Source organism: Symphalangus syndactylus, chromosome 18, assembly GCF_028878055.3.
Source record: "Symphalangus syndactylus isolate Jambi chromosome 18, NHGRI_mSymSyn1-v2.1_pri, whole genome shotgun sequence".
NCBI lineage: Eukaryota > Metazoa > Chordata > Mammalia > Primates > Hylobatidae > Symphalangus > Symphalangus syndactylus.
Genome location: NC_072440.2, coordinates 54,488,399 through 54,515,860, shown reverse-complemented (window position 1 = coordinate 54,515,860; position 27,462 = coordinate 54,488,399). Strand labels below are relative to the sequence as shown.

The window sequence follows — 27,462 nt, the reverse complement described above, 5'->3', positions numbered from 1 at the left end:
GTCTTGTGCACTGTAGGATGTTTAGCAGCATCCCTGGCCTCAACCCACTACATGCCCTCACCCCCAGTTGGGACAACCAAAAATGCCCCCAGATATTGCCAAACATGCCCTGGTGGGGGCAGATCTCCTTAGCCCTCAAACACGGTTGCACACTATCATCTGGTGAGTTTTAAAAACACTAAGACATTAGCAGGCATGGTGGCGCATGCCTCTGGTCCCAGCTACGTGGGGGGCTCAGGTGGCAGGATCGTTTGAGCCCGGGAGGTGGAGGCTGCAGTGAGCCAAGATCGTGCCACTGCACTCCAGCCTGGGTGACAGAGCGAGAACCTATCTCAAAAAATAAAAATAAATAAAAAATAAAAACAATGACACCTGGGTGCAACCTCAGCATGCTCAATTTCACTGGTCTGGCGCAACCTACGTGTCAGGAAGTTTTTTTGTTTTTTGAGACAGGGTCTCATTCTGTCACACAGGCCGGAATGCAAGGATGCTATCAGGACTCACTGCAGCCTCCAACTCCGGGGCTCAAGTGATTCTTTTAACTCAACCTCCTGAGTAGATGGGACTACAGGTGCACACCACCATACCAGGCTAATTTTTCTTTTATTTTCTGCACAGCCAGGGTCTTGCTATATTCACCAGGCTGGTATTGAAAGTCAGCCTCAAATGACTCCTCCACCTTGGTCTCCCAAACTGCTCGGATTACAGGAAGGCGCTACAGTGCCTGGCCTACATCAGTTTAAGTTCCCCAGGTGAGTCTAATTCACAGACAGGCCTGAGAATCACTCCTCTAGTCCATCAAGTACCTGAAAGACTATCTCTTCCTAACCTAGGAGCCAAGCAGTTTCCTTGACCTCAAGACAAAAAAAAAATAATGTATAGGGATCAAGAAGGTAATTTGGTTCCTTTGAAATTGGATGTACACAAACGCCTGCTACATACTCTTATCATGCAAGGAATGTGCCACCTGCTCAGTTCAAATTAAGAGTGACAACAGGCTGGGCGTGGTGGCTCATGCCTGAAATCCCAGCACTTTGGGAGGCTGAGGCAGGCGGATCACCTGAGGTCAGCAGTTCAAGATCAGCCTGGCCAACATGGCGAAACCGTGTCTCTACTAAAAATACAAAAATTAGCCGGTCGTGGTGGGAGGCGCCTGTAGTCCCAGCTACTCAGGAGGCTGAGGCAGAAGAATCGCTTGAACTCAGGAGGCGGAAGTTGCAGTGAGCCAAGATCATGCCACTGCACTCCAGTCTGGGGGAGAGTGAGACTTGGCCTCAAAAAAAGAAAAAAAAAAAATAAGTGACAACAAGCTGAAACACAGAACGTTAACAGCAGAATGAGGATCCAAACTTGGATTTCCCCACATCAAGGGCCACCGATCCAGCTAAGAAACTCAATTACCCACAGCTGATACATAACGACATCTACACGTCAACCCTTGAAATCCGCTTTCCTAATGTACAATGCCTGATGTGCACTGTCCCGGCCACCTAAGGTCACGGAAGCTACTCTCATCCTACTGCTCCAGAAGCTGGGCTGGAAATCCCCACGCTGGCCCCCAGAGTAACCCAGGGCTGCAGGAGGGGATGTGGAAGTCGGGCCACATGCCAATGGCACAGCGCCCCCTACCTTCCGATAGACAGCCCCAATGACAGCGGTCTTGATCCTCATGCCACTGACGAAGCAGATGTGGAAGTACTGGTGCAGCACGAGGGTCTGCAGGCAGGCAGTGATGAACAGCAGCACGGTGTAGAAGTAGCCCTGCCAGTCTGGGGCCTTCGTGTCATTCACAAACTTGATGAGCAACCTGCAAAGGAGCAAAGAGAGGGCCTGGAATGCCTTGTGACACATGGGAGCAAGGAAAAGAGCTTCAGTGTTGGCACTGCAACTTTCTCCTGAGCCAGACGAGCTAGACACTATCACTTCAATTTCACAGACGGAAAAACAAGTCCACAGTGGTGATCTGGCTGTACAGGTGGCCCAAACTGCTCATAAAAGAGGCCTCTGCCTTGGGGTTGTGCACTAATTGTTCTAGCTCTATCTCATCACCAGCAAGTCACCCAAAGGAATTGCATAGGGAACACGAGGTAAAGAGGTAGGGAGGAAAAAGAGAATGAATGTGTAGCCCCCGAGTCACAGAGCAGCAGAGAGCCAGGGAGGAGAGAAGCAACCTCCTTTCTGACTCCCTGGTTCCTGGTTGCAGTTTTTGTTGTTGTTGTGTTGTTGTTTGTTTGTTTTATTCTTTGCTTTTTTTTTTTTGAGACAAAGTCTTGCTCTGTCGCCAAGGCTGGAGTTCAGTGATGTGATCTTAGCTTGCTGTAACCTCTGCCTCCTGGGTTCAAGCAATTCTTATGCCTCAGCCTCCTGAGTAGCTGGGATTACAGGCATGCGCCACCATGCCCGGCTAATTTTTGTATTTTTAGCAGATGGTTTTGCCATGTTGGCCAGGCTGGTCTTGACCTCCTGACCTCAGGTGATCTTCCTGCCTAGGCCTCCCAAAGTGCTGGGATTACAGGCAAGAGCCACTGCGCCCAACCCTGATTGCAGTTTTTTCATGAGATCTCCTGGCATTTCCTTGCTCTTGGTTTCCCAAGACAGTGCCATATCCTCCCCATTTGGGTTTCAGGGGAGCCTAGTGGGTTTCTGTTACTTGCAAACGAAGTGGTCTTCACTAATATGGTAATTAAGTAAAGCATAAAGCAAAGCTAGGCAGTGACCGTGGCTCACATCTGCAATCCCAGCACTTTGGGAGGCCGAGGCAGGAGGATTGCCTGAAGTCAGGAGCTCGAGACCAGCCTGACCAACAAAGCAAGACCCTGTCTCTATTATTTTCAAAAAAGCTAAAGTAAAAATGGAGACATCTGGCTATGAGCCCACTTCAGGACACAGCATGACCCCAGGGTTATGACTGATGCAAATGAAAGATCAAATCCAAGGAGGGAAAATGGAGCCCACCTGGGAGGGAAGGGGGGTCTTACTTTAAGATCTGCCGCCCGGAAAACATCATCAGGTGGTGGATGGCCTTAAAGAAGAAGCTCATGAGGAAGTAGGGCCCAAAGGTCTTGTATAACACCTTAAACAGGGAGGGGTTCCACTCCTGTGGGGACTTGACAATCAAAGCCTCCACCTCCTCATTCGCATCCACCTTGGAACTCTCTTTCGGCTGGGCAGGATCCTTGGAGGAGTACACGACCTTCACCGGCTGCCTGGAACACAAGGAGGTGAAGCTGTTGTGGGGTCTGCCAGAGATGCAGCCCCCTACCACAGGGACATGGCCAGGGAATGTCACCCTTCAGGGAAGGCAGAGTCAAAGACAACAAGCCCAGGGAGAGAGGCAGCTCAGCACAGTGGTTATAAACACGTGCTCTAGAGCCACCGGCTCAAGGTCTGGCTTGGCCACTGGCCAGCTGCGTGGCTTCAGGCAAGGTCCTTAAGCTCTCTGGGCCTCAGTTTCCTCCTCTGTGAAATGAGGATAAAAGTAGGACCTACCTCCAAGGTAGGTAAGATTAAACGAGTTGAATAAGTTAAAGACTTAGAAAACTGATGGCTCCAAACTGATCTAGAGTCAAGGCAATCCCCATCAAAAGCCCAGCTGGCTGCCAGGTAGAAATTATGAGCTAACTCTAAAATTCACGTGGAAACTCAAGGATCCAGAGCAGCCAGAACAATCGTGAAAAATAAGAACCAAGTTGGAGGATTCACACTTCCTGATTTCAAAACAATACAAAATAACAATCATGGCCGGGAGTGGTAGTTCACACCTGTAATCCCAGCACTTTGGGAGGCCAAGGTGGGTGGATCATTTAGGGTCAGGAATTTGAGACCAGCCCGACCAACATAGTGAAATCCCATCTCTACTAAACATACAAAAATTAGCCAGGCATGGTGGCAGGTGCCTGTAATCCCAGCTACTTGGGAGGCTGAGGCAGGAGAATTACTTGAACCTGGGAGGTGGAGGTTGCCATCAGCCGAGATCACACCATTGCACTCCAGCCTGGGTGACAGAGCAAAACTCCATCTCAAAAAGAAAGAACAACAATAGGCTGGGTGCGGTGGCTCACGCCTGTAATCCCAGCACTATGGGAGGCCCAGGTCAGGAGGTTCAAGACCAGCCTGACCAACACGGAGAAACCTCATCTCTACTAAAAGTACAAAATTAGCTGGGCATGGTGGCGCATACCTGTAATCCCAGCTACTTGGGAGACTGAGGCAGGAGAATCGCTTGAACCCGGGAGGTGGAGGTTGTGGTGAGCTGAGACCACACCATTGCACTCTAGCCTGGGCAAAAAGACTCGGTCTCAAAAAAAAAAAAAAAAAAAATCATCAAGACAGGCAAAGGGATAGGCATATATAGCTCAATGCAAAACAAAAAAAAGGAGTCCAGCCAGCTAGGGCAACATAGCAAGACTCTATTTCTAAAAAAAGATTTTTTTTTTTGACTGGGTGCAGTGGTTCATGCCTGTAATCTCAGGACTTCGGGAGGCCAAGGCAGGTGGATCACTTGAGGTCAGCAGTTTGAGAACAGCCCGACCAACATGGCAAAACCTCGTCTCTACTAAAAATAAAAAAAATTAGCCAGGCGTGGTGGCGGTTGCCTGTAATCCCAGCCACTTGGGAGGGTGAGGAAGGAGAATCGCTTGAACTCAGGAGGAGGACGAGGTTGCAATGAGCCGAGGATGTACCACTGCACTCCAGCCTCGGCACCAGAGCAAGACTCTGTCTTAAAAAGCAAATAAATAGGAGGGTGGAGCCAAGATGGCCGAATAGGAACAGCTCCGGTCTCCAGCTCCCAGCCCCAGCGACACAGAAGACGGGTGATTTCTGCATTTCTGCTTGAGGTACCGGTTTCATCTCACTAGGGAGTGCCTAACAGTGGGTTCAGGACAGTCGGTGAAGCGCACTGTGCGCGAGCCGAAGCAGGGCGAGGCATTGCCTCACTCGGGAAGCGCAAGGGGTCAGGGAGTTCCCTTTCCTAGTCAAAGAAAGGGAAAACAGACGGCACCTGGAATATCGGGTCAGTCCCGTCCTAATACTGCGCTTTTCCAACGGGCCTGGAAAACGGCACACTAGGAGATTGTGTCCGGCACCTGGCTCGGAGGGTCCTATGCCCACAGAGTCTTGCTGATTGCTAGCACAGCAGTCTGAGATCAAGCTGCAAGGCAGCAACGAGGCTGGGGGAGGGGCGCCCGCCATTGCCCAGGCTTGCTTAGGTAAACAAAGCAGCCAGGAAGCTCGAACTGGGTGGAGCCCACCACAGCTCAAGGAGGCCTGCCTGCCTCTGTAGGCTCCACCTCTGGGGGCAGGACACAGACAACCAAAAACTCAGCGAGAACCTCCACAGCCTTAAATGTCCCTGTCTGACTGACAGCTTTGAAGAGAGTAGTGGTTCTCCCAGCACGCAGCTGGAGATCTGAGAACGGACAGACTGCCTCCTAAAGTGGGTCCCTCACCCCTGAGCAGCCTAACTGGGAGGCACCCCACCAGTGGGACAGACTGACACCTCATTCAACCGGGTACTCCTCTGAGACAAAACTTTCAGAGGAACTATCAGACAGCTGAATTTGTGGTCTCACGAAAATCCGCTGTTCTGCAGCCACCGGTGCTGACACACAGCCAAACAGGGTCTGGAGTGGACCTCTAGTAAACTCCAACAGACCTGCAGCTGAGGGTCTTGTCTGGTAGAAGGAAAATTAACAAACAGAAAGGACATCCACACCAAAAACCCATCTGTACATCACCATCATCGAAGACAAAAAGTAGACAAAACCACAAAGATGGGGAAAAAACAGACCAAAAAAACTGGAAACTCTAAAAAACAGAGCACCTCTCCTCCTCCAAAGGAACGCAGTTCCTCACCAGCAACGGAACAAAGCTGGATGGAGGATGACTTTGATGAGTTGAGAGAAGAAGGCTTCAGACGATCAAACTACTCTGAGCTACGAGAGGAAATTCAAAACAATAGCAAAGAAGTTAAAAACTTTGAAAAAAAATTAGAAGAATGGATAACTAGAATAACCAATGGAGAGAAGGGCTTCAAGGAGATGATGGAGCTGAAAGCCAAGTTTCGAGAACTACGCGAAGAATGCAGAAGCCTCAGTAGCAGATGCGATCAACTGGAAGAAAGGGTATCGCTGATAGAAGATGAAATGAATGAAATGAAGAGAGAAGGGGAGTTTAGAGAAAAAAGAATAAAAAGAAATGAACAAAGCCTCCAAGAAATTTGGGACTATGTGAAAAGACCAAACCTACGTCTGATTGGTGTACCTGAAAATGATGGGGAGAATGGAACCAAGTTGGAAAACACTCTGCAAGATATTATCCAGGAGAACTTCCCCAATCTAGCAAGGCAGGCCAGCATTCAGATTCAGGAAATACAGAGAACGCCACAAAGATACTCCTCGAGAAGGGCAACTCCAAGACACATAATTGTCAGATTCACCAAAGTGGAAATGAAGGAAAAAATGTTAAGGGCAGCCAGAGAGAAAGGTCGGGTTACCCACAAAGGGAAGCCCATCAGACTAACAGCTGATCTCTCAGCAGAAACTCTACAAGCCAGAAGAGAGTGGGGGCCGATATTCAACATTCTTAAAGAAAAGAATTTTCAACCCAGAATTTCCTATCCCGCCAAACTAAGCTTCATAAGTGAAGGAGAAATAAAATACTTTACAGACAAGCAAACGCTGAGTGATTTTGTCACCACCAGGCCTGCCCTAAAAGAGCTCCTGAAGGAAGCACTAAACATGGAAAGGAACAACCGGTACCAGCCCCTGCAAAAACATGCCAAATTGTAAAGACCATCGAGGCTAGGAAGAAACTATAGCAACTAACGAGCAAAATAACCAACTAACATCATAATGACAGGATCAGATTCACACATAACAATATTCACGTTAAATGTCAATGGGCTAAATGCTCCAATCAAAAGACACAGACTGGCAAACTGGATAAGGAGTCAGGACCCATCAGTGTGCTGTATTCAGGAAATCCATCTCACGTGCAGAGACACACATAGACTCAAAATAAAGGGATGGAGGAAGATCTATCAAGCAACTGGAAAACAAAAAAAGGCAGGGGTTGCAATCCTAGTCTCTGATAAAATAGACTTTAAACCAACAAAGATCAAAAGAGACAAAGAAGGCCATTACATAATGGTAAAGGGATCAATTCAACAAGAAGAGCTAACTATCCTAAATATATATGCACCCAACACAGGAGCACCCAGATTCATAAAGCAAGTCCTCAGTGACCTACAAAGGGACTTAAACTCCCACACAATAATAATGGGAGATTTTAACACCCCACTGTCAGCATTAGACAGATCAACGAGACAGAAAGTTAACAAGGATATCCAGGAATTGAACTCAGCTCTACATAAAGTGGACCTAATAGACATCTACAGAACTCTCCACCCCAAATCAACAGAATATACATTTTTTTCAGCACCACACCACACCTATTCCAAAATTGACCACATAGTTGGAAGTAAAGCTCTTCTCAGCAAATGTAAAAGAACAGAGATTATAACAAACTGTCTCTCAGACCACAGTGCAATCAAACTAGAACTCAGGATTAAGAAACTCAGTCAAAACCGCTCAACTACATGGAAACTGAACAACCTGCTCCTGAATGACTATTGGGTACATAATGAAATGAAGGCAGAAATAAAGATGTTCTTTGAAACCAACGAGAACAAAGACACAACATACCAGAATCTCTGGGACACGTTCAAAGCAGTGTGTAGAGGGAAATTTATAGCACTAAATGCCCACAAGAGAAAGCAGGAAAGATCCAAAATTGACACCCTAACATCACAATTAAAAGAACTAGAAAAGCAAGAGCAAACACATTCAAAAGCTAGCAGAAGGCTAGAAATAACTAAAATCAGAGCAGAACTGAAGGAAATAGAGACACAAAAAACCCTTCAAAAAATTAATGAATCTAGGAGCTGGTTTTTCGAAAAGATCAACAAAATTGATGGACCGCTAGCAAGACTAATAAAGAAGAAAAGAGAGAAGAATCAAATAGATGCAATAAAAAACGAAAAAGGGGATATCACCACCGATCCCACAGAAATACAATCTACCATCAGAGAATACTACAAACACCTCTATGCAAATAAACTAGAAAATCTGGAAGAAATGGATAAATTCCTCGACAAATACACCCTCCCAAGACTAAACCAGGAAGAAGTTGAATCTCTGAATAGACCAATAACAGGTTCTGAAATTGTGGCAATAATCAATAGCTTACCAACCAAAAAGAGTCCAGGACCTGATGGATTCACAGCTGAATTCTACCAGAGGTACAAGGAGGAACTGGTACCATTCCTTCTGAAACTATTCCAATCGATAGAAAAAGAGGGAATCCTCCCTAACACATTTTACGAAGCCAGCATCGTCCTGATACCAAAACCTGGCAGAGACATAACCAAAAAAGAGAATTTCAGACCAATATCCTTGATGAACATTGATGCAAAAATCCTCAATAAAATACTGGCAAACCGAATCCAGCAGCACATCAAAAAGCTTATCCACCATGATCAAGTGGGCTTCATCCCTGGGATGCAAGGCTGGTTCAACATACGCAAATCAATAAATGTAATCCAGCATATAAACAGAACCAAAGACAAAAACCACATGATTATCTCAATAGATGCAGAAAAGGCCTTTGACAAAATTCAACAACCCTTCATGCTAAAAACTCTCAATAAATTAGGTATTGATGGGACGTATCTCAAAATAATAAGAGCTATCTACAACAAACCCACAGCCAATATCATACTGAATGGGCAAAAACTGGAAGCATTCCCTCTCAAAACTGGCACAAGACAGGGATGCCCTCTCTCACCGCTACTATTCAACATAGTGCTGGAAGTTCTGGCCAGAGCAATCAGGCAGGAGAAGGAAATAAAGGGTATTCAATTAGGAAAAGAGGAAGTCAAATTGTCCCTGTTTGCAGATGACATGATTGTATATCTAGAAAACCCCATTGTCTCAGCCCAAAATCTCCTTAAGCTGATTAGCAACTTCAGCAAAGTCTCAGGATACAAAATTAATGTACAAAAATCACAAGCATTCTTGTACACCAATAACAGACAAACAGAGAGCCAAATCATGAGTGAACTCCCATTCACAATTGCTTCAAAGAGAATAAAATACCTAGGAATCCAACTTACCAGGGATGTGAAGGACCTCTTCAAGGAGAACTACAAACCACTGCTCAATGAAATAAAAGAGGATACAAACAAATGGAAGAACATTCCATGCTCATGGGTTGGAAGAATCAATATCGTGAAAATGGCCATACTGCCCAAGGTAATTTATAGATTCAATGCCATCCCCATGAAGCTACCAATGACTTTCTTCACAGAATTGGAAAAAACTACTTTAAAGTTCATATGGAACCAAAAAAGAGCCCGTATCGCCAAGTCAATCCTAAGCCAAAAGAACAAAGCTGGAGGCATCACGCTACCTGACTTTAAACTATACTACAAGGCTACAGTAACCAAAACAGCATGGTACTGGTACCACAACAGAGACATAGATCAATGGAACAGAACAGAGCCCTCAGAAATGATGCCGCATAGCTACAACTATCTGATCTTTGACAAACCTGACAAAAACAAGAAATGGAGAAAGGATTCCCTATTTAATAAATGGTGCTGGGAAAACTGGCTAGCCATATGTAGAAAGCTGCAACTGGATCCCTTCCTTACACCTTATACAAAAATTAATTCAAGATGGATTAAAGACTTATATGTTAGACCTAAAACCATTAAAATCCTACAAGAAAACCTAGGCAATACCATTCAGGACATAGGCGTGGGCAAGGACTTCATGTCTAAAACACCAAAAGCAATGGCAACAAAAGCCAAAATCGACAAATGGGATCTCATTAAACTAAAGAGCTTCTGCACAGCAAAAGAAACTATCATCAGAGTGAACAGGCAACCTACACAATGGGAGAAAATTTTTGCAACCTACTCATCTGACAAAGGGCTAATATCCAGAATCTACAATGAACTCAAACAAATTTACAAGAAAAAAACAAACAACCCCATCAAAAAGTGGGCAGAGGACATGAACAGACACTTCTCAAAAGAAGACATTTATGCAGCCAAAAAACACATGAAGAAATGCTCCTCATCACTGGCCATCAGAGAAATGCAAATCAAAACCACAGTGAGATACCATCTCACACCAGTTAGAATGGCCATCATTAAAAAATCAGGAAACAACAGGTGCTGGAGAGGATGTGGAGAAATAGGAACACTTTTACACTGTTGGTGGGACTGTAAACTAGTTCAACCATTGTGGAAGTCAGTGTGGCGATTCCTCAGGGATCTCGAACTAGAAATACCATTTGACCCAGCCATCCCATTACTGGGTATATACCCAAAGGACTATAAATCATGCTGCTATAAAGACACATGCACACGTATGTTTATTGCGGCACTATTCACAATAGCAAAGAGTTGGAACCAACCCAAATGTCCAACAACGATAGACTGGATTAAGAAAATGTGGCACATATACACCATGGAATACTATGCAGCCATAAAAAATGATGAGTTCGTGTCCTTTGTAGGGACATGGATGAAACTGGAAAACATCATTCTCAGTAAACTATCACAAGGACAAAAAACCAAACACCGCATGTTCTCACTCATAGGTGGGAATTGAACAATGAGAACTCATGGACACAGGAAGGGGAACATCACGCTCCGGGGACTGTTGTGGGGTGGGGGGAGGGGGGAGGGACAGCATTAGGAGATACACCTAATGCTAAATGACGAGTTAATGGGTGCAGGAAATCAACATGGCACATGGATACATATGTAACAAACCTGCACATTGTGCACATGTACCCTAAAACCCTAAAGTATAATAAAAGTAGATATACATAAAATAAAAAAAAAAAAAAAAGAAAGGATGTTCAAAAATTAAAAAAAAAAAAAAAAAAAAAGCAAATAAATAAAATTGACTGTGATGATGACTGCACAACTCTATGAACACACTAAAAATCAGTGAACTATATGTTCTGCATACATGAATTGTGTGGTGTATGAATATCTCAATAAAGCTGTCACCGAAAAAGTAGTCTTTACCTTACAGGGATTTTTTTTTTTTTTTTTTTTTTGACATGGAGTCTTGCTCTATCACACAGGCTGGAGTGCAATGGTGCGATCTTGACTCACTGCAACCTCCGCCTCCCAGGTTCAAGCGATTCTCCTGCCTCAGCCTCCCGAGTAGCTGGGATTACAGGCGTGCGCCACCACACACACCCGGCTAATTTTTATATTTTTAGTAGAGACAGGGTTTCACCATGTTAGCCAAGCTGGTCTCGAACTCCTGACCTCAAGTGATCCGCCTGCCTTGGCCCCCCAAAGTGCTGAGATTATGGGCATGAGCCACTGTGCCTGGCCAACAGTTCATTCTTGTACATCACTTAGTATTTAGTTGTGCAGATGTACATAACTGGTGCATCTGTCTGTTCACTTGCTAATAGGTGTCTGGCTTACCTCCAGTTTGGGTTATCACAAAGTAGCTAAGAACATTCCTCTACCAGCCTTTTATGAACATATGTTCTCAGCTCTGTTGGCTGGATGCCTGGGAAGGGGGTGACTGGTGGTATGGTCACTATGTCTAACTTAAAAAAAAAAAAAAACGGCCAAACTCTTCCAGTCACAGAAGCATTTCACATTCACGCCAGCAGAAACCACGGTCCAAAATGGCCCTAAGCTCTGAGTGGCCATACACAAAAGAGAATATAAAACCACTACACACAAACCAATGAAGCACTGGGTTTTTAAATCCAAAGGTAGAGCAGGGAGATTACTCACAGCTGCCTTTTTTTTTTTTTTTTTTTTTTTGAGATGGAGTCTCATTCTATCACCCAGGCTGGAGTGCAGTGGCACAATCTTGGCTCATTGCAACCTCTACTTCCCGGGTTCAAGCAATTCTCATGCCTCAGACCCCCTGTAGCTGGATTACAGGCAAGCGCCACCACACCCGGCTAATTTTTGTATTTTTAGCACAGACAGGGATTCACCATGTTGGCCAGGCTGGTCTCAAACTCATCAACTCAGGACAGCCTCCTGCCTCGGCCTCCCAAAGTACTGCAATTACAGGCATGAGCCACCATGCCCACCCACACGAGACTCAGGGGTGAAGAGAGGTGGTAGAAGCATCCAGGAAACCACGCAGACCCCCTAGCCCTGGCATCCCTCACCTGATCCCCGAGCCTAGGACACCCAGCAGCCCAGAGCTGCACGGGCTGCATTCCTTTCTCTGGTTAACTAAAGGGATCTGGGTGTAAGGGGCCACACCAGGAAATTCCAGCCTAGGACAGAGTTTTCCTTCTCACTCTCTCCAGGTTCACAGGGGTTACAGGTACCAGATCTGGCTTACGCCTCTGGGAATAAAGCAAGCGATCCATCTACCAATGTCCCAAGGAAATGATCCCCTGGCCCCATGCTGAGCATCCCTAAACACCAAGGTACTCAAAAGAGCCAGACCCTTCTCAAATGGCCCGCTTTCAAGCTCAAAGACCCAGTTCTCACCACATCCTCCCTGGCAAGATCAAAGTGTGCGGATGAATAAATAAAATTTGTACAACTAAAACCTGCCCAGCATTTACTCAGGGCTAGGGCACAGCTTATCATGACACATATCTCACTGAATTCTCAGAAAATACTCTGGGTGAAAAATGGAGGCTCCAGTCAGGCACAGTGGCTCACGCCTGTAATCTCAGCACTTTGGGAGCCCAAGGTAGGTGGACTGCTTGAGCTCAGGAACTTGAGAACGGCCTGGGCAACACGGTGAGACATCATCTCTACAAAAAAAAAAAAAATTACTCAGGTGTGGTGGCGTGTGCCTGTAGTCCCAGCTACTAGGGAGGCTGAGGTGGGAGGATCACTCCAGCCTAGGAGATGGAGGTTGCAGTGAGCTGAGATCATGCCACTGCACCCCAGCCTGGACAAAAGAGTGACACCCTGTCTCAAAAAAAAAAAAAATAAATAAATAAAATGGAGGCTCCCAGTGAGGCATGAAGGGACTTCATGGACAGCCCTTGAGGTTCCCACCCTGGTCTCCCTGCCTTCACTCTTGTCCCTAATATCCACCTTCCCCAGGGCAGCCTGGGTTGTTATAAACCAGAACTCAGCTGGGTGTGGTGGCTCACACCTGTAATCCCAGCTATTTGGGAGGCTGAGGCAGGAGGACTGCTTGAAGCCAGGAGTTGGAGACCAGCCTGGGCAACACAGTGAGACCTGTCTCTATAAAAAAAAAATTTAAAAAGGCCAGGCGCAGTGGCTCACACCTGTAATCCCAGCACTTTAAGAGGCTGAGGCAGGCAGATCACCTGAGGTCAGGAGTTTGAGAGCAGCCTGCCCAGCATGGAGAAACCCCATCTGTACTAAAAATACAAAATTAGCCAGGCGTGGTGGTACATTCCTGTAATCCCAGCTACTTGGGAGGCTGAGGCAGGAAAATTGCTTGAACCCGGGAGGTGGAGGATGCAGTGAGCCAAGATAGCGCCACTGCACTCCAGCCTAGGCAACAAGAGCAAAATTCCATCTCAAAAAAATAAATATAAAATATAAAATTAATTAGCCAGGCATGGTGGTGTGCACCTGTAATCCCAGCTACTCTGGAGGATGAGGTGGGAGGATTGCTTGAGCCCGGAATTTTCAGGCTGCAATGAGCTGTGATCATGCCACTGCAATCCAGCCTGGGCAACAGAGCAAGACCGTGTCTCTAAAATACATACATACATACATACAATAGAACTCACGTCACACCACTGCCCTGCAGAAAACCTGCCCCTGTGTTCTCACTGCAGCGGGAATCCCACCCTAACTCTCAGAGGAGACCCCTGCAAATCCTTCTCCTGCTTCATCTCCTCCCTTTCTCTCCGTCACTCACTTTCCTCAAGCCACACGAGCCCCCTGATGCACCACGAGCGTTCTCAGAGCCTTTGCACTGGCTGCTCCCTCTACCTGGAAAGCCCTTCCTTCCCCAGATACACACAAGGCTCACTCCCTCTGATGCAAGTCTCTGCTCAAATGTGACCTTCTCAAAACAGATATACATGGTCAGCTGGGCATGTTAAACAAAAATACTTCAAAAAGCAGTAACACTCAGGATGCCAGAGGCTCGGAAAGAGCCAGAGACAGACTTAGGGAGGGACAGGCACATGCTCACCAAGGGTCACGGCTGCACTGGGTAGAACTTTGACCACTGTATCTCAAACAGCTCCCTCAGCCGGACGCGGTAGCTCATGCCTGTAATCCCAGCACTTTGGGAGGCCAAAGCAGGAGGATCACTTGAGGTCAGAAGTTCAAGACCAGCCTGGCCAACATGGTGAAACCCTGTCTCTACTAAAAATACAAAAAATTAGTCAGGTATGGTGGCATGCACCTGTAATCCCAGCACTTTGGGAGACCGGGGCAGAAGAATTGCTTGAACCCGAGAGGCAGAAGTTGCAGTGAGCCGAGATCACACTACTGTATTCCAGCCTGGGTAACAGAGTGAGACTCCATCTCAAAAAAAAGAAAAGACACACACACACACACAAAAGCTTCCTCGGTTACTCTCACCCTCATTTCCTCATTTTTATCTCACCCCAACACTATCATTCTCCAAAGCTTCTTATCAATGCATGTTTCACAACCAACGTCCTGTCTCCCATATAGAATGTCGATGGCACCCAACTAGAGTGTGTCTCTTTTGTTCCACTCTCTGAACCCTCAGGGACTAAACATCGCTAAGCACAAAAGCAGCAGTCGGTTTCATCTGCTCAATGGATTAAGGGCCAGGCCAGTGGAGGAGCTTCTTGATTCAAACTCTGTCCTCCTCCCAAGGCTGTGATATTGGCCTCTCCCATGGTGTCTCCAGCAACCTGCTCTCCTGACAAGCTCCAGGGGACACAAAGGTGGGCATCCTTCTTCCATGAAAGGAAGCTGAGCCAGGTGATCAGCAGAGGCGTGGATGAGGAATGCTGAAGCCCACGCTACAAATGTGGCCTGCTTAGCAGGGGGGGATGCTGCAGGTGAGGCTGAAGGAATCCAGATGAGATGGGTGATGTTAGGGGTCAAGTTGACTGGGTTAAGGGATACCCAGATGGCTGGTAAAGTGTTATTTCTGGGTGTGTCTGTGGGGGTGTTTCCAGACAAGACTGGCATTTGAATGAGTGGACTGACTAAGGAAGATCCATCCTCGCCCCATGTGCGTGACACCGCCCAATCAGCAGAGGGTCCGGACATAACAAAAAGTCAGAGTAATGGCAAATGCAGGCACTCTCTCTTCTGCAGCCGGGATGTCATCCTCTCCCACCCTTGAACATCAGAACTCCAGGATGTCTGGCCTCTGGACTCTGGGACTTACCCAATGACTCCAGGTTCTCAGGCCTTTGACTGTGGACTGAGAATTCCACCATCAGCTTCCCTGGGTCTGAGACTTTTGGACTTGGCCTGAGCCATGCTACCAGCTTCCTGGGTTCTCTAGGTTGCAGATGACCTAGTGTGGGACTTCTCAGCCTCCATAATCACATGATCCAGTTTCCCTAGTAGATCCCCTCTCATCCTCCATCCATCCATCCATCATCTATCAATCCTCCATCTATCATCCATCTATCATCTATCCATCTACCTACCATGTATACATCCACCAACTATCTATCCATCTATCATCTACCTATCATCTATCATCTATCAATCTATCATCCATCTATCAATCTATCATCTATCCATCCATCCATCCATCCTACTAGTTCTCTCTCCATGAAGAACTGTAATCAACAGGGGCCCCACCTCTGCCTGCCAAAGACCTTCAACTGGGTCACGGACATGGGCCGTTTCCTTACAATGCTCAGTCACAGACGCCCAAGCTCTATCTGCCTCCCACGAGACAATTTCTCCCATCACCTGGACCACCCAAACAGCCTCCAACCAGAGTCACAAGGTCCTCTGCTGATGTCCTAGTGGCTGGCACCATGGATGTCCCAGATTCCCACCCACCATCCGGGTCTGACTGAAGGCCTGTATCCTGGACATCCCCGGAACAGAATGAGGAACTGAACCCCAGTCTGGGGTTTTTCCCTGTAAGGCCAATCGGTCTGTGGGGAATCCAATGCACCACACTGGCCCCATCACGGCTTATCGTAGTAAACTTACCCCAGAACACGCAACAGGAACAAAAACAGCCATTCTACTACCCTCATGGCCGCAATCCACTGCCCCCACGTCACCTGCAATTTCATGTTCCAGCTTGTCCGGGCTCCAGACACGTCTTATGTCCTTGTTTAATTGGCAGCTGCTTTTCTTTCTTACTGTTACATAGAATAATAACACATCGTGCAACTAATGGCGTCTCAGATTTGATGAGTTAAGGTATGTGCAGGGGAGGCACTGGCCTGATTCCCAAAAAAATGACAGAGGAGGCGCAGTGGGGCACGCCTTACATAGGGGGTAGAGCCTAAAATCCAGTACAGCCAAAATCACCTTCAAATGGGGCTTCTTTGGCTAAACAGATTTACCTGGTCAGCTGGGCATGTTGGACAGAACATTCAAACAGCAAGAACATGCAGGATGCCATATGCTCAGAAAGACACAGAAAAAAGTGAGACTGACTCAAGGAGGGATAGTCACGCACTGTGGCAAACAGCATCAACTGCCTGTTTGGACAACATTTTTCTTTCTTCTTCTTTTTTTTTTTTTGATACGGAGTCTCACTCTGTCTCCCAGGCTAGTATGCAGTGGTGAAATCTCAGCTCACTGCAACCTCCGCCTCCTGGGTTCAAGTGATTCTCCTGCCTCAGCCTCCTGAGCAGCTGGGATTACAGGCGCCTGCCACCACGCCTAGCTAATTTTTGTATTTTTAGTAGAGACGGGGTTTCACCATGTTGGCCAGGCTGGTCTCAAACTCCTGACCAAGTGATCCGCCTGCCTCGGCCTCCCAAAGTGCTGGGATTAGACATGAGAGCCACTGCGCCCAGCTTCTTTCTTCTTTTCTCTACCCAGTTGCCTTAATGACATGTGAGATTCTACCCCATTTGGCAGAAAAGCAAACTGAGGCCAGGAGGAGAAGTGAGGCATCTTGCCCAGAACCACAAAGCTAGTAACAGGCAGCATTGCCAGGGCCCCATCCTGGATTCAGGCCACAGTAGTGGAAAGGAGGTGACCGGGGCATCCTGGAGGACAAGGAAACTCACACTTACTTCCTAGTCTTGGCACATTCCTTCTTCTAGTTCTTTACCAAAACAGGCACGACTTGTTCCGACGTGTCCTCCTTGTTTAAGGACCAGAGGTCGCTGCCCTCCAGGGGCTGGCGGTAGCCCCGGACAATCAACCTAGGGCCAAGACACAAGGGGGTTAGGCAATGAGGGTCAATGAGAGGAGGAGGAAGAGGACGGGGCTCACTCACTTCACACACCTGCTGATGCTGCTCACCTGTGCAGCACAGCTTCCTGCTGCAAACAAAGGCAGCCACGCAGCTGGGGAAGTCAGAATGTGGATGGACATTTGCACATATTACAAGCTAATTACAGCTCATTCTGTCGGGTCATGCAGGAAAAATGGCTTTTTTTTTTTTTTTTTAGTGGTGCATACAAAAGACTTAGGGAAAAAAATGATTTAGGAGCAAAATATCAGGATGGCTTTAATTTATTTTTTATTATTCATTCATTATTTATTTGGAGACAGGGTCTCGCTGTGTCACCCAGGATGGAGTACAGTGGTGCGACTGCAGCTCCCTGCAGCCTCCAGCTCCCAGGCTAGAGCAATCCTCCCACCTCAGCCTCCCGAGTAGCTGGGACTTTGGGTGAAAGCCATATGACTGGCTAATTTTTTTTATTTTTTATTTTTGTAGAGACAGAGTCTCCCTATGTTGCCTAGGACTTTGGGAGGCCGAAGTTGGAAGACTTTGTGAGCCCTGGAGTTCAAGACCAGCCTGGGCAACATAGGGAGACTCTCTCTACAAAAAGTAAAAATAAAAAAATTAGCCAGTCATGATGGCTCGCACCTGCAGTCCCAGCTACTCGGGAGGCTGAGGTGGGAGGACCGCTAAGGCCAGGAGGTGGAGGCTGCAGAGAGCTGTGATTGTGTCACTGCAGTCCAGCCTGGGCAACAGAGTCAGACCCTATAAAAAGAAAAAAAAAAATAGGTTGAAGGAAAAAATAAAAAAAAAAAAAAGGCTGACATGACAAAGCATTAGTAAGCATGAAATCTGGGTGATGAGCTTATTGAATTTTATTATATTAATCTTTCTATGTGACTCCATCCAGGCTGGAGTGTAATGGTGCCATCTCAGGGCACTGCAACCTCTGCCTCCTGGATCCAAACGATTCTCCTGCCTCACCCTCCCAAGTAGCTGGGATTACAGGCGTGTGCTGCCCGGCTAATTTTTGTATTGTTAGTGGAGACAGGGTTTCACCATGTAGGCCAGGCTGGTCTCGAACTTCTGACCTCAGGTGATCCACCCACCTCGGCCTCTGAAAGTGCTAACATTACAGGCGTGAGCCACTGTGCCCAGCAGACTAAACACTTTTATAATAAAAGGTAAAATACTTTCATCTTTTGTTCTAAAACAATTTCAAACTTATAGAAAAATTACTCAAATCATACTAAGAATTCACTCAACTCACCATTGTCAACACGTTGCCACGTCTGCAGTATCATTCTCTCTCTGTATCCATTGACATGCACACACATGCAAACACATCATCTTTTTCTGAACCATTTAAACAGTTAAAGGCCTGGCACAGTGGCTCACACCTGTAATCCCAGCACCTTGGGAGGCTGAGGTGGGTGGATCATCTGAGGTCAGGAGTCTGAGACCAGCCTGGACAACATAGTGAAACCCCATCTCTACTAAAAATACAAAACTTAGCTGGACATGGTGGCAGGTCCCTGTAATCCCAGCTACTCAGGAGGCTAAGACAGGAGAATCTCTTGAATCCAGGAGGCGGAGGTTGCAGTGAGCTGAGATCCTGCCACTGCACTCCACCCTGGACGACAGAGCAAGACTCCACCTCAAAAAAAAAAAGTTAACATATAGGCTTTACATGCCTTTACCCCAAAAAACTGGAGGTATCCCCTTCCAATCCGGGACATGCTCTTATGTAACTAGAGCAAAATTTTCCAAAACAAGAATGAATGTTATTAGCATGCACTGTCCCAGTGATGCTTTTTAATAGTAACTTGAAGGAATTATTTAAAACATCTAATTTTTTAAAACAATGTTTGTCATTAAGACAAGGATGAGACCGGGCATGGTGGCTCACGCCTGTAATCCCAGCACTCTGGGAGGCTGACGTGGGAGGATCACTTGAGCTCAGAAGCTGGAGACCAGCCTGGGCAACATGATGAAACCCCACCTCTACAGAAAGTACAAAAATCTGCTGGGCATGGGGGAACGCGCCTGTAGTCCCAGCTACTCAGGAGGCTGAGGCAGGAGCATCACCTAAGCCCAGCAGACTGGGACTGCAGTAAGCTACAATTGTGCCACTGCACTCCAGCCTCAGCGACACAGCGAAAGCCTGTCTCAAAAAAAAAAAAAAAAAAAAGATGATGCATATTAGGGGCAAAAAAAGATTCTTCAAACAATCCCCACTAAGATGTTAACAATGGGCAGAAAAAGATATACAAAAAGAGGACCTGAAGGTAGCTGGGCATGGTGGCTCACACCTGTAATCCCGGCACTTTGGGAGGTTGATGCGGGTGGATCACCTGTGGTCAGGAGTTTCAAGACAAGCCTGGCCAACATGCCAAAACTCTGTCTCTACCAAAAATACAAAAAGTAGCCGGGCATGGTGGTGCATGCCTATAATCCCAGTTACCTGGGAGGCTGAGGCAGGAGAATCACTTGAACCTGGGAGGTGGAGGCTGTAGTGAGCTGAGATTGACAGAGCGAGACTCCATCTCAAAAAACAGAAAGAAGACCAGAAGGAGGCATACTAAAATGGTGATACTGGTTGCCTCTGGATGTCTCCTATACTGCTGATCTGCACATGTGGTTTTTTAACCCACACTTCCTATGGTGAGACAGTATTATTTTTCTAAGGAGTGGGGGACAGGAGGGGGACAATGTCAATAATAACTATACCTAATATTTTTAAAACCCAAATCTGAAGCTAAAGCAAGAGCAGTCCAGCATATGGCTGTCCCAGGCAAAGCTTTCTGCAGAGGTGTAAGCTGCTCACCGCTCATGTGTTTATCACATTCAAGTTCACGGAACTGCCGGACAGAGTTGGTGTCTCTGAGACCACATGGCCAGCACAGGCAGATTCAAGACAACTCTGCAGAAGAGCAAAGGAGAGAGAAGTCGGGGAGGGGGGGAGCTGAGCATGTTCGTTCCTTCGTTCATTCATTCATTCATTCCCCACCACCTCCCTGAGGTCTGGGGGGCCCGGCCTTACCCTGTGATCCACCAGAAGGTGATCCTGGACAGGAAGGAGGCGCTGGACTACGGGCAAGGATTGTAGTGGAAAGAAGCACAGGTTTGGGAGGAAGAGAGAAAGGAACGATTCGACTTTTCATCCCGGTCAGAGCTTAGCAAGTAGTCAGCTGCTCACTCTTCCTTCCAGAGGACTAGCGTCAGCTCCACACCATTCTGCACCCCAAAAGGACCCTCTCCTAATCCCCAGGAGAAAGAAACTCATGGCAGCTCTTCCAGTTTCGATCAACGGAGTGTCTACCATGTACAACCACAATACAACATGCTATAGACCTGTCTTATCTTCTATCCCCGCAACAACCCTAGGAGCTGGTGTTAACGTCATCCCTACTTCACTCATTCATTCAACAAATATTTTCTGAGCCCCTACTATGTGCTAGGCATTCTACAAGGTACTACAGGGTTGCCTTATATCCCTACGACAACCTCATGAGCGGGTATTACTATTGTCCCCACTTTACTCATTCAGTCACTGAATATTTATTGACCACCTACTATGTGCTAGACACTCTACCAAGAGCTTACATACTTGCATTATTTTATATCCTCATGGAATTCTATAAACATGGTATTACTATTATCTCCACTTCATTCATTCATCCAACAAGTATTTCCTGAGCACAACCCTTGTGCCAAGCACCCTGCATACAAATCTAAACAAACGGAAATGACCCCTGCCTGTATGGAGCTTGTGGTCTACTGCAGTAATCATCAGTAGTACCTGCCAAGATTCTCTACTATTAATAGCTAGCTCGGTTCTAAGTGCTTTACACAAACTACCTTATTTAATCTTCATCCTCGCCTCACAAGATAGATAAAAGTATTATATCATCCCTGTTTTGCAGTTAAAAGAAACTGGGCCTGTAATCCCAGCACTTTGGGAGGCCAAGGCAGGCGGATCACAAGGTCAAGAGATCGAGACCATCCTAGCCAACATGGTGAAACCCCGTCTCTCCTAAAAATATAAAAACCGCCCCGCGGTCCCAGTCCTGGGCTCCGGGTCCCTTGCAGCCTCCACGGAACCCCGCCCAGCCTCTTCGGCCCACGGGGACCCGAGAGACACCCGGCCCCGTGACGCGCCCGGGCCCCAGCCGCCCTCCTCAGGCGGGGCCCGTCAGCCCGCGTCCCCCTGTCCGGGTCACAATGGCAGCTCGAGACTGGGAAACAGTCGCCACGGAGGCGGGAGCCCCGGGCCGCAGCACCATCCCCATCGCCCCCTCCCGGTACGGACCTTCTCCAGGGACGCGTCCATGGCTGAGGCGGCCGGTGGTGGCCCGGCGGTCCCGGGCTCTACTTCCTCCTCCCGCGCCCCGCTGCTCTTTCCACGCTGGCAGCACTGACGTCCCCCGCGCCCCCGGCCGGCGGGGCGAAGAGGAGGAAGTGCCTGGCGGCGCCCCGGGCTGGAGAACCTGAGGGTTGAGGGGCGGCGGGGCGAGGCGGGGCGGCGGGGCGAGGCGGGGCGGCGGGACGAGGCGGGGCGGCGGGGCGCGGCGGGGCGAGGCGGGGCGGCGGGGCGAGGCGGGGCGGCGGGGCGAGGCGGGGCGGCGGGGCGAGGCGGGGCGGCGGGGCGAGGCGGGGCGGCGGGGCGAGGCGGGGCGGCGCCCCGTGGCGGTGGGCGGAGCCCTCTGGGTTTCCGTACCTGGGCGTCACGCCGGCCCTCCCTAACGTGTGCAGGTGAAGGGGGGAGGATGCCCAGTGGATTGTTCACCAAACTCTTTCCAGCAGCCTGTTGCAATCATCAAGGCAGAAGTATAATAATCACAAAGTACTATTCATGGAGTGAAAGGCTGGAAATACTAGTGACGCACCTTCACTTCCGGGCCCAGGATTCCAAGTCTCCCGCCTCACCTCCCGCTGGCATCCCTCGAGAATGGAACAGGCCATTCGCCACGGAGGCGGCGAGCGAGCGAGCAACCTTGCGCATGCGCAGGACTCGCAGCGTCCTCGGCGCCCGTGGACTTGGGGGTTTTGGGGTTCGGGGCTACTTGGTGAACGCTGTTCAGAGAAGGCGCTGATCTAAGCTGAGGTGTTGTCTCAGACCTTACCGCCGAATTCTAGACGGAAAAAATTGTTGAAACAACTGGTCCAGCCTCCTTCATGTCACAATTATGACTTGTCAGGTAATGGGTAATAGTAATAATGATAATATTAATACATCAGCTGCTGCTCTTCCATTTTACTATTTCAGCAGCTCTAGGAGATCATTATCCCCATTTCGCAGTGCCGATCTAGGTAGGATTCAGACCCAAGCCCCGTGAGTCTACATACTGCTTCCACTCCTACTTTACTTTAAATGTTTTAAAAAGTTAATTTTTTATTAATTTTTTTATCTTGTTAACCGATGAACTGAAGAGAAACAAAATTAAAATCTCATTTTAATACAGAAGGTGGGGGTGTCTCACTATGTTACCCAAGCTGGCTTCAAACTCCTGGCCTCAGGCAATCTTCCCGTCTCAGCCTCCCCAAGTGCTGGGATTAAGGGCGAGAGCTACCACGCCCGGCCACTTTTGCAATTTTACTGCAATGTGTTTCAAACGAATGGGGAGGGCGTACATTTGCTTAGTAGATTCCTCCGACCTTAATGTGGGAAACTGATATAGACTACCACAGTTGCAATCAATGGAACACTTCACCTCTGCGATGACGCTACAACCACAATCTTACTCCTTTTCTCTCCTGTTTTATACTCTTCCTCCCGCAATCTGTGTAAACAAGGTCACATTTTCAGCGCAGTAACTCCATGTTTTGAGCTATCTACGTTGTATTTGGTAAATTGCCTGGTTATGTTAATAAAATTATTTTCTACCAAAAAGCCCTTGTGTGCTGGTTTAGACTGTACTGTGGGAATATTCTGACTCTCTAAAGAGCTTTCCAAACAGAAGGAATGATAGATTTATGTCTTTCAAGAATTAAAGATTGAATGTACCCCCGCTTGAGCAAAACAAGTCACTTTTCCAACGTGTTATGAAATTTTTCAAACGTAGAAAAGTTTAAACAGTTCTACAGTGAACAACCATGTACCCACTACCTAGATTCTACAGTTAATTTCCCCTATATTTGCTTTATCACATACGCATCCATATATCCATCCATCGATATATGTTAGTACATTTCACCTCTGAGCACCTCAGCATGGGTATCATTCAAAACCAGTAAATTTTAAAGTCACCCTCAAGTTTCTGTGGATTACATTACAAAGTATAATAGATTCTACAAAACAAATACTAGAGAGAAAAGTTAACCTTACTGTTTGAAAAGTAGACTTTGAAAACCCAACATGAAAAAGTGGAAATAATCAACTGGATTATTTATTATATTTAGCCAAACATTTATTGACTGCCATCTTGGACAGTTGTGCTGGAAATAGTATGTAAAAGAATAAGAGGCTGGTTCAAGACCAGCCTGGCCAACATAGTGAAACTCCGTCTCTACTAAAAATACAAAAAATTAGCTGGGCGTGGTGGCAAACACCTGTAATCCCAGCTACCTGGGTGGCTGAGGCAGGGGAATCACTTGAACCCGGGGGGCAGAGGTTGCAGTGAGCTGAGATTGCACCACTGCACTCCAGCCTGGGCAATAAGGCGAGACTCCATCTCAAAAAACAATAAAAATACAAATAAGAGGCTGGGCCGGGCGCGGTGGCTCACGCCTGTAATCCCAGCACTTTGGGAGGCCGAGGCGGGCGGATCACAAGGTCAGGAGATTGAGACCATCCTGGCTAACATGGTGAAACCCTGTCTCTACCAAAAAGACAAAAAGAAATTAGCCTGGTGTGGTGGTGGGCGCCTGTAATCCCAGCTATCCTGGAGGCTGAGGCAGGAGAATTGCGTGAACCTGGGAGGCGGAGCTTGCAGTGAGCCGAGATCGCACCACTGCACTCCAGCCTGGGCGACAAAGCGAGACTCTGTCTCAAAAACAAAATAAAATAAAAAATGTAAAAATTTAAAAAAGGCTGGGCGCGGCGGCTCATGCCTGTAATCCCAGCACTTAGGGAGGCCGAAGTGGGCGGATCACCTGAGGTCAGGAGTTCGAGAACAGTATGGCCAACATGGTGAAACCCCCCATCTGTACTAAAAATAGAAAAATTAGCGGGTGTGGTGGCGTGCGCCTGTAATCCCAGCTACTCGGGAGGCTGAGGCAGCAGAATCGCTTCAACCTGGGAGGCGGAGATTGCAGTGAGCCAAGATTGCACCACTGCATTCCAGCCTGGACGACAAGAGCAAGACTCCGTCTACACACACACACACACACACACACACACACAACAAAGACAAGCTCTCTGCCCTGAACACACACACACACACCAAAGACAAGCTCTCTGCCCTGAAGAAAAACACTATTTTGGGTAGAAGTTTTTACTTTGGGATGCAGATGGAGGTCTCTGAAACTATACTCAAAATTTTGTGTGTGAGTGAGTGCATTTTTCTGGGGAAAACATCCATTGTCTTCATTATATACTCAAGTCTGTGATTCCCCCCATCCCCAGAAAAAAAAAAAAAGTCGAAACCATTTGGCTTGTGGATGCACAGATAGGAAAACTGATAAGTTATAATGCAACATTCTATGGACTAATGAAGAGAGATAAGCAGAATATTGTACAGTTTGGAGCATTAAGCCATCAATTGTGGGGAGGTTTAAGCTCTACTGACATATGGCTTTATGTGCTGCTAACAGACCTTTCTTTTTCTTTCTTTTTTTTTTTTTTTCCAGACGAGTCTCACTCTGTTGTCTGGGCTGAAGTGTAGTGGTGCAATCTCGGCTCACTGCAACCTCCGCCTCCCTGGTTCAAGCGATTCTCCTGCCTCAGCCTCCCCGAGTAGCTGCAACTACAGGCGTGCACCATCGCACACTGTATTTTTAATAGAGACAGGGTTTTACCATATTGGCCAGGCTGGTCTCAAACTCCCAACCTCAAGTGATCATCCTGCCTCGGCCTCCCAAAGTGTTTGGATTACAGGCCTCAAACACTACTCTTTTTTTTTTTTTTTTTTTTTTTGAGATGGGGTCTCGCTCTGTCGCCAGGCTGGAGTGCAGTGGCACCATCTCTGCTCACTGCAAGCTCCACCTCCCGGGTTCAAGCAATTCTCCTGCCTCAGCCTCCTGAGTAGCTGGGATTACAGTTGCATTCCACCAAGCCTGGCTAATTTTTGTATTTTTAGTAGAGATGGGGGTTTCACTAGTTGGACAGGCTAGTCTCAACTCCTGACCTCAGGTGATCCACCCACCTCGGCCTCCCAAAGTGCTGGGATTACAGGCGTGAGACACCGGGCCCAGCCTCAACTGTAGACTTTTAACTCAAAGGTACAAAAATTGGATTATGTCTGGGCCAGCCTTTTCCCTTGTGGATAGTATAGCCCATTGGTTAGAGTTCAGACTGTGGCTACAAGTAGAACTGGACTCTTTTTTTTTTTTTTTTAAGCTGTATAAGTGAAAACTACTTGGGCAAGTTACTTAACTTCTTGGTATATTAGCTTCCTCATCTGTAAAATTCTGGTTATACTTGCCTTTTAGTGTTTGTTAAACATTCTTATGATCAAAAAACAAGCAAATAAAAACTCCTTATCTTCATCCACATCCCCTTCTGGTTACACCTAATGGTCTCAATTGTCTCATCACACAAGCACCACCAACTCATCTCAATCTAGCTTCGGCTTTATTCCCTCCACCGAAACAAGTCTCACTAAAACCATCTCAGTCCATCACACCTGACCTCTCAGCAGCCCTAGAACCAGATGATCACTTTCTTCTTGAAACTGACTTTCCATGCTTCCCACAATGTCAAATTCTCCGGATCGTCACCTTCCCTTTCTGCCTGTTCCTTCTCAATGTCTTTTGGAGTTTCTTCTTCCTCCACCCAATGTTTAATTGTTGGATTTCCTCAGCACTCAGCTGGCAAGCCCTTTTTTTTTTTTTTTTTTTTTTTTTTTTTTGAGACAGAGTCTCGCTCTGTTGCCCAGGCTGGAGGGCAGTGGCATGATCTTGACTCAGTGCAACCTCTACCTCCGAGGTTCAAACGATTTTCCTGCCTCAGAGTCCTGAGTAGCTGGGATTAAAGGCACATGCCACCATGCCCAGCTAATTTTTGTATTTTTAGTAGAGACGGGGTTTCACCATATTGGTCAGGCTGGTCTCGAACTCCTGACCTTAGGTGATCTACCCGCCTCAGCCTCCCAAAGTGCTGGGATTACAGGCGTGAGCCACCGTGCCCGGCCTGGAAAGTCCTTTTGATTTCTTCTTCTACATAATTTCATCCTCCATTATTTCAATTAACATCTATATCAAACTGAGAGTACTTCATCAATGGGTTGTGATATCAACCATTGGGTCATGAGTAGCAATTTTTTAAAAAATGAAATAGGATGCAAAACATCAGAGCACATCATGTGGATTAAGGATAATTAGGCAGTAACCCAAATGTCCATCAACAAACAGATAAACAAATTGTGGCCTATCCCCACAATGGAATGGAGTACTGTACTGCAATAAAAGGGAGTAAATTATTGATCCATGGGACACCACAGATTAGGAGTTGGCAGACTTTTTCTGTAAAGGGCCTGGTTGTAAATATTTCAGGCTTTGCAAGCCTTAGTTTAGGTTCTTGCAATCTCGGTCTCAAGTATTTGATTCTGTAGCATGAAAACAGCCATAGACAGTGTGTAAACAAATGAGTGTTGCTGTGTTCCAATAAAGTTTTATTTATAGACATTGAATTTTGGATTTCATTTAATTTACATGTGTCACAAAATATTCTTCTTTGAATTTTTTTTCAATCACTTAAAAATATAAAGTCATGCTGAGCTCTTAGGCCTTTGCATAATCAGGTACTGGGCCAGATTTGGCCCACAGGCCCTAGTTTGCTGAACCCTGTCATAGATGAATCTTAAAAACATTATGCTGAGTGAAAGAAGCCAGATACATGGCCTGGAGCCTGTAATCCCGGCACTTTGGGAGGCCGAGTTGGGAGGTTAACTTGAGCCCAGGAATTTGAGGCCAGCCTAGGCAACATAGA

General features: G+C 47.1%; 1 protein-coding gene and 1 long non-coding RNA gene across 17 annotated transcripts in view; one reads left to right on the top strand and one right to left on the bottom strand.

The window, feature by feature from the left end:
- Positions 1-21,963, bottom strand: part of LOC129467824 (multidrug resistance-associated protein 1-like) — a 94,584-nt gene extending 72,621 nt beyond the window's left edge. For 11 of the 16 annotated variants that reach the window (XR_010116917.1, XR_010116916.1, XM_055252651.2 and 8 more), the window contains exons 1-4: positions 20,416-21,495; positions 17,218-17,349; positions 2,979-3,206; positions 1,630-1,807 (exon numbers count right to left, since the gene is read on the bottom strand). Coding sequence is in view for 13 of the 16 variants with exons in the window: in XM_055252651.2 (XP_055108626.2) it covers positions 1,630-1,807; positions 2,979-3,040 (240 nt within the window). In the remaining 3 variants the exon portion in view is untranslated. Of the gene's footprint in view, positions 1-1,629; positions 1,808-2,978; positions 3,207-17,217; positions 17,350-20,199; positions 20,296-20,415; positions 21,496-21,684 lie in introns of those variants that run through there. The other 5 variants (XM_063622667.1, XR_010116918.1, XM_063622666.1 and 2 more) reach the window with 5 other exon arrangements.
- LOC134733457 (uncharacterized) lies at positions 21,510-25,582 on the top strand. The gene is made up of 3 exons (XR_010116919.1): positions 21,510-21,676; positions 22,176-22,573; positions 25,164-25,582. It is a non-coding gene; the product is annotated as an uncharacterized lncRNA (long non-coding RNA).
- Positions 25,583-27,462: the final 1,880 nt, after the last annotated feature.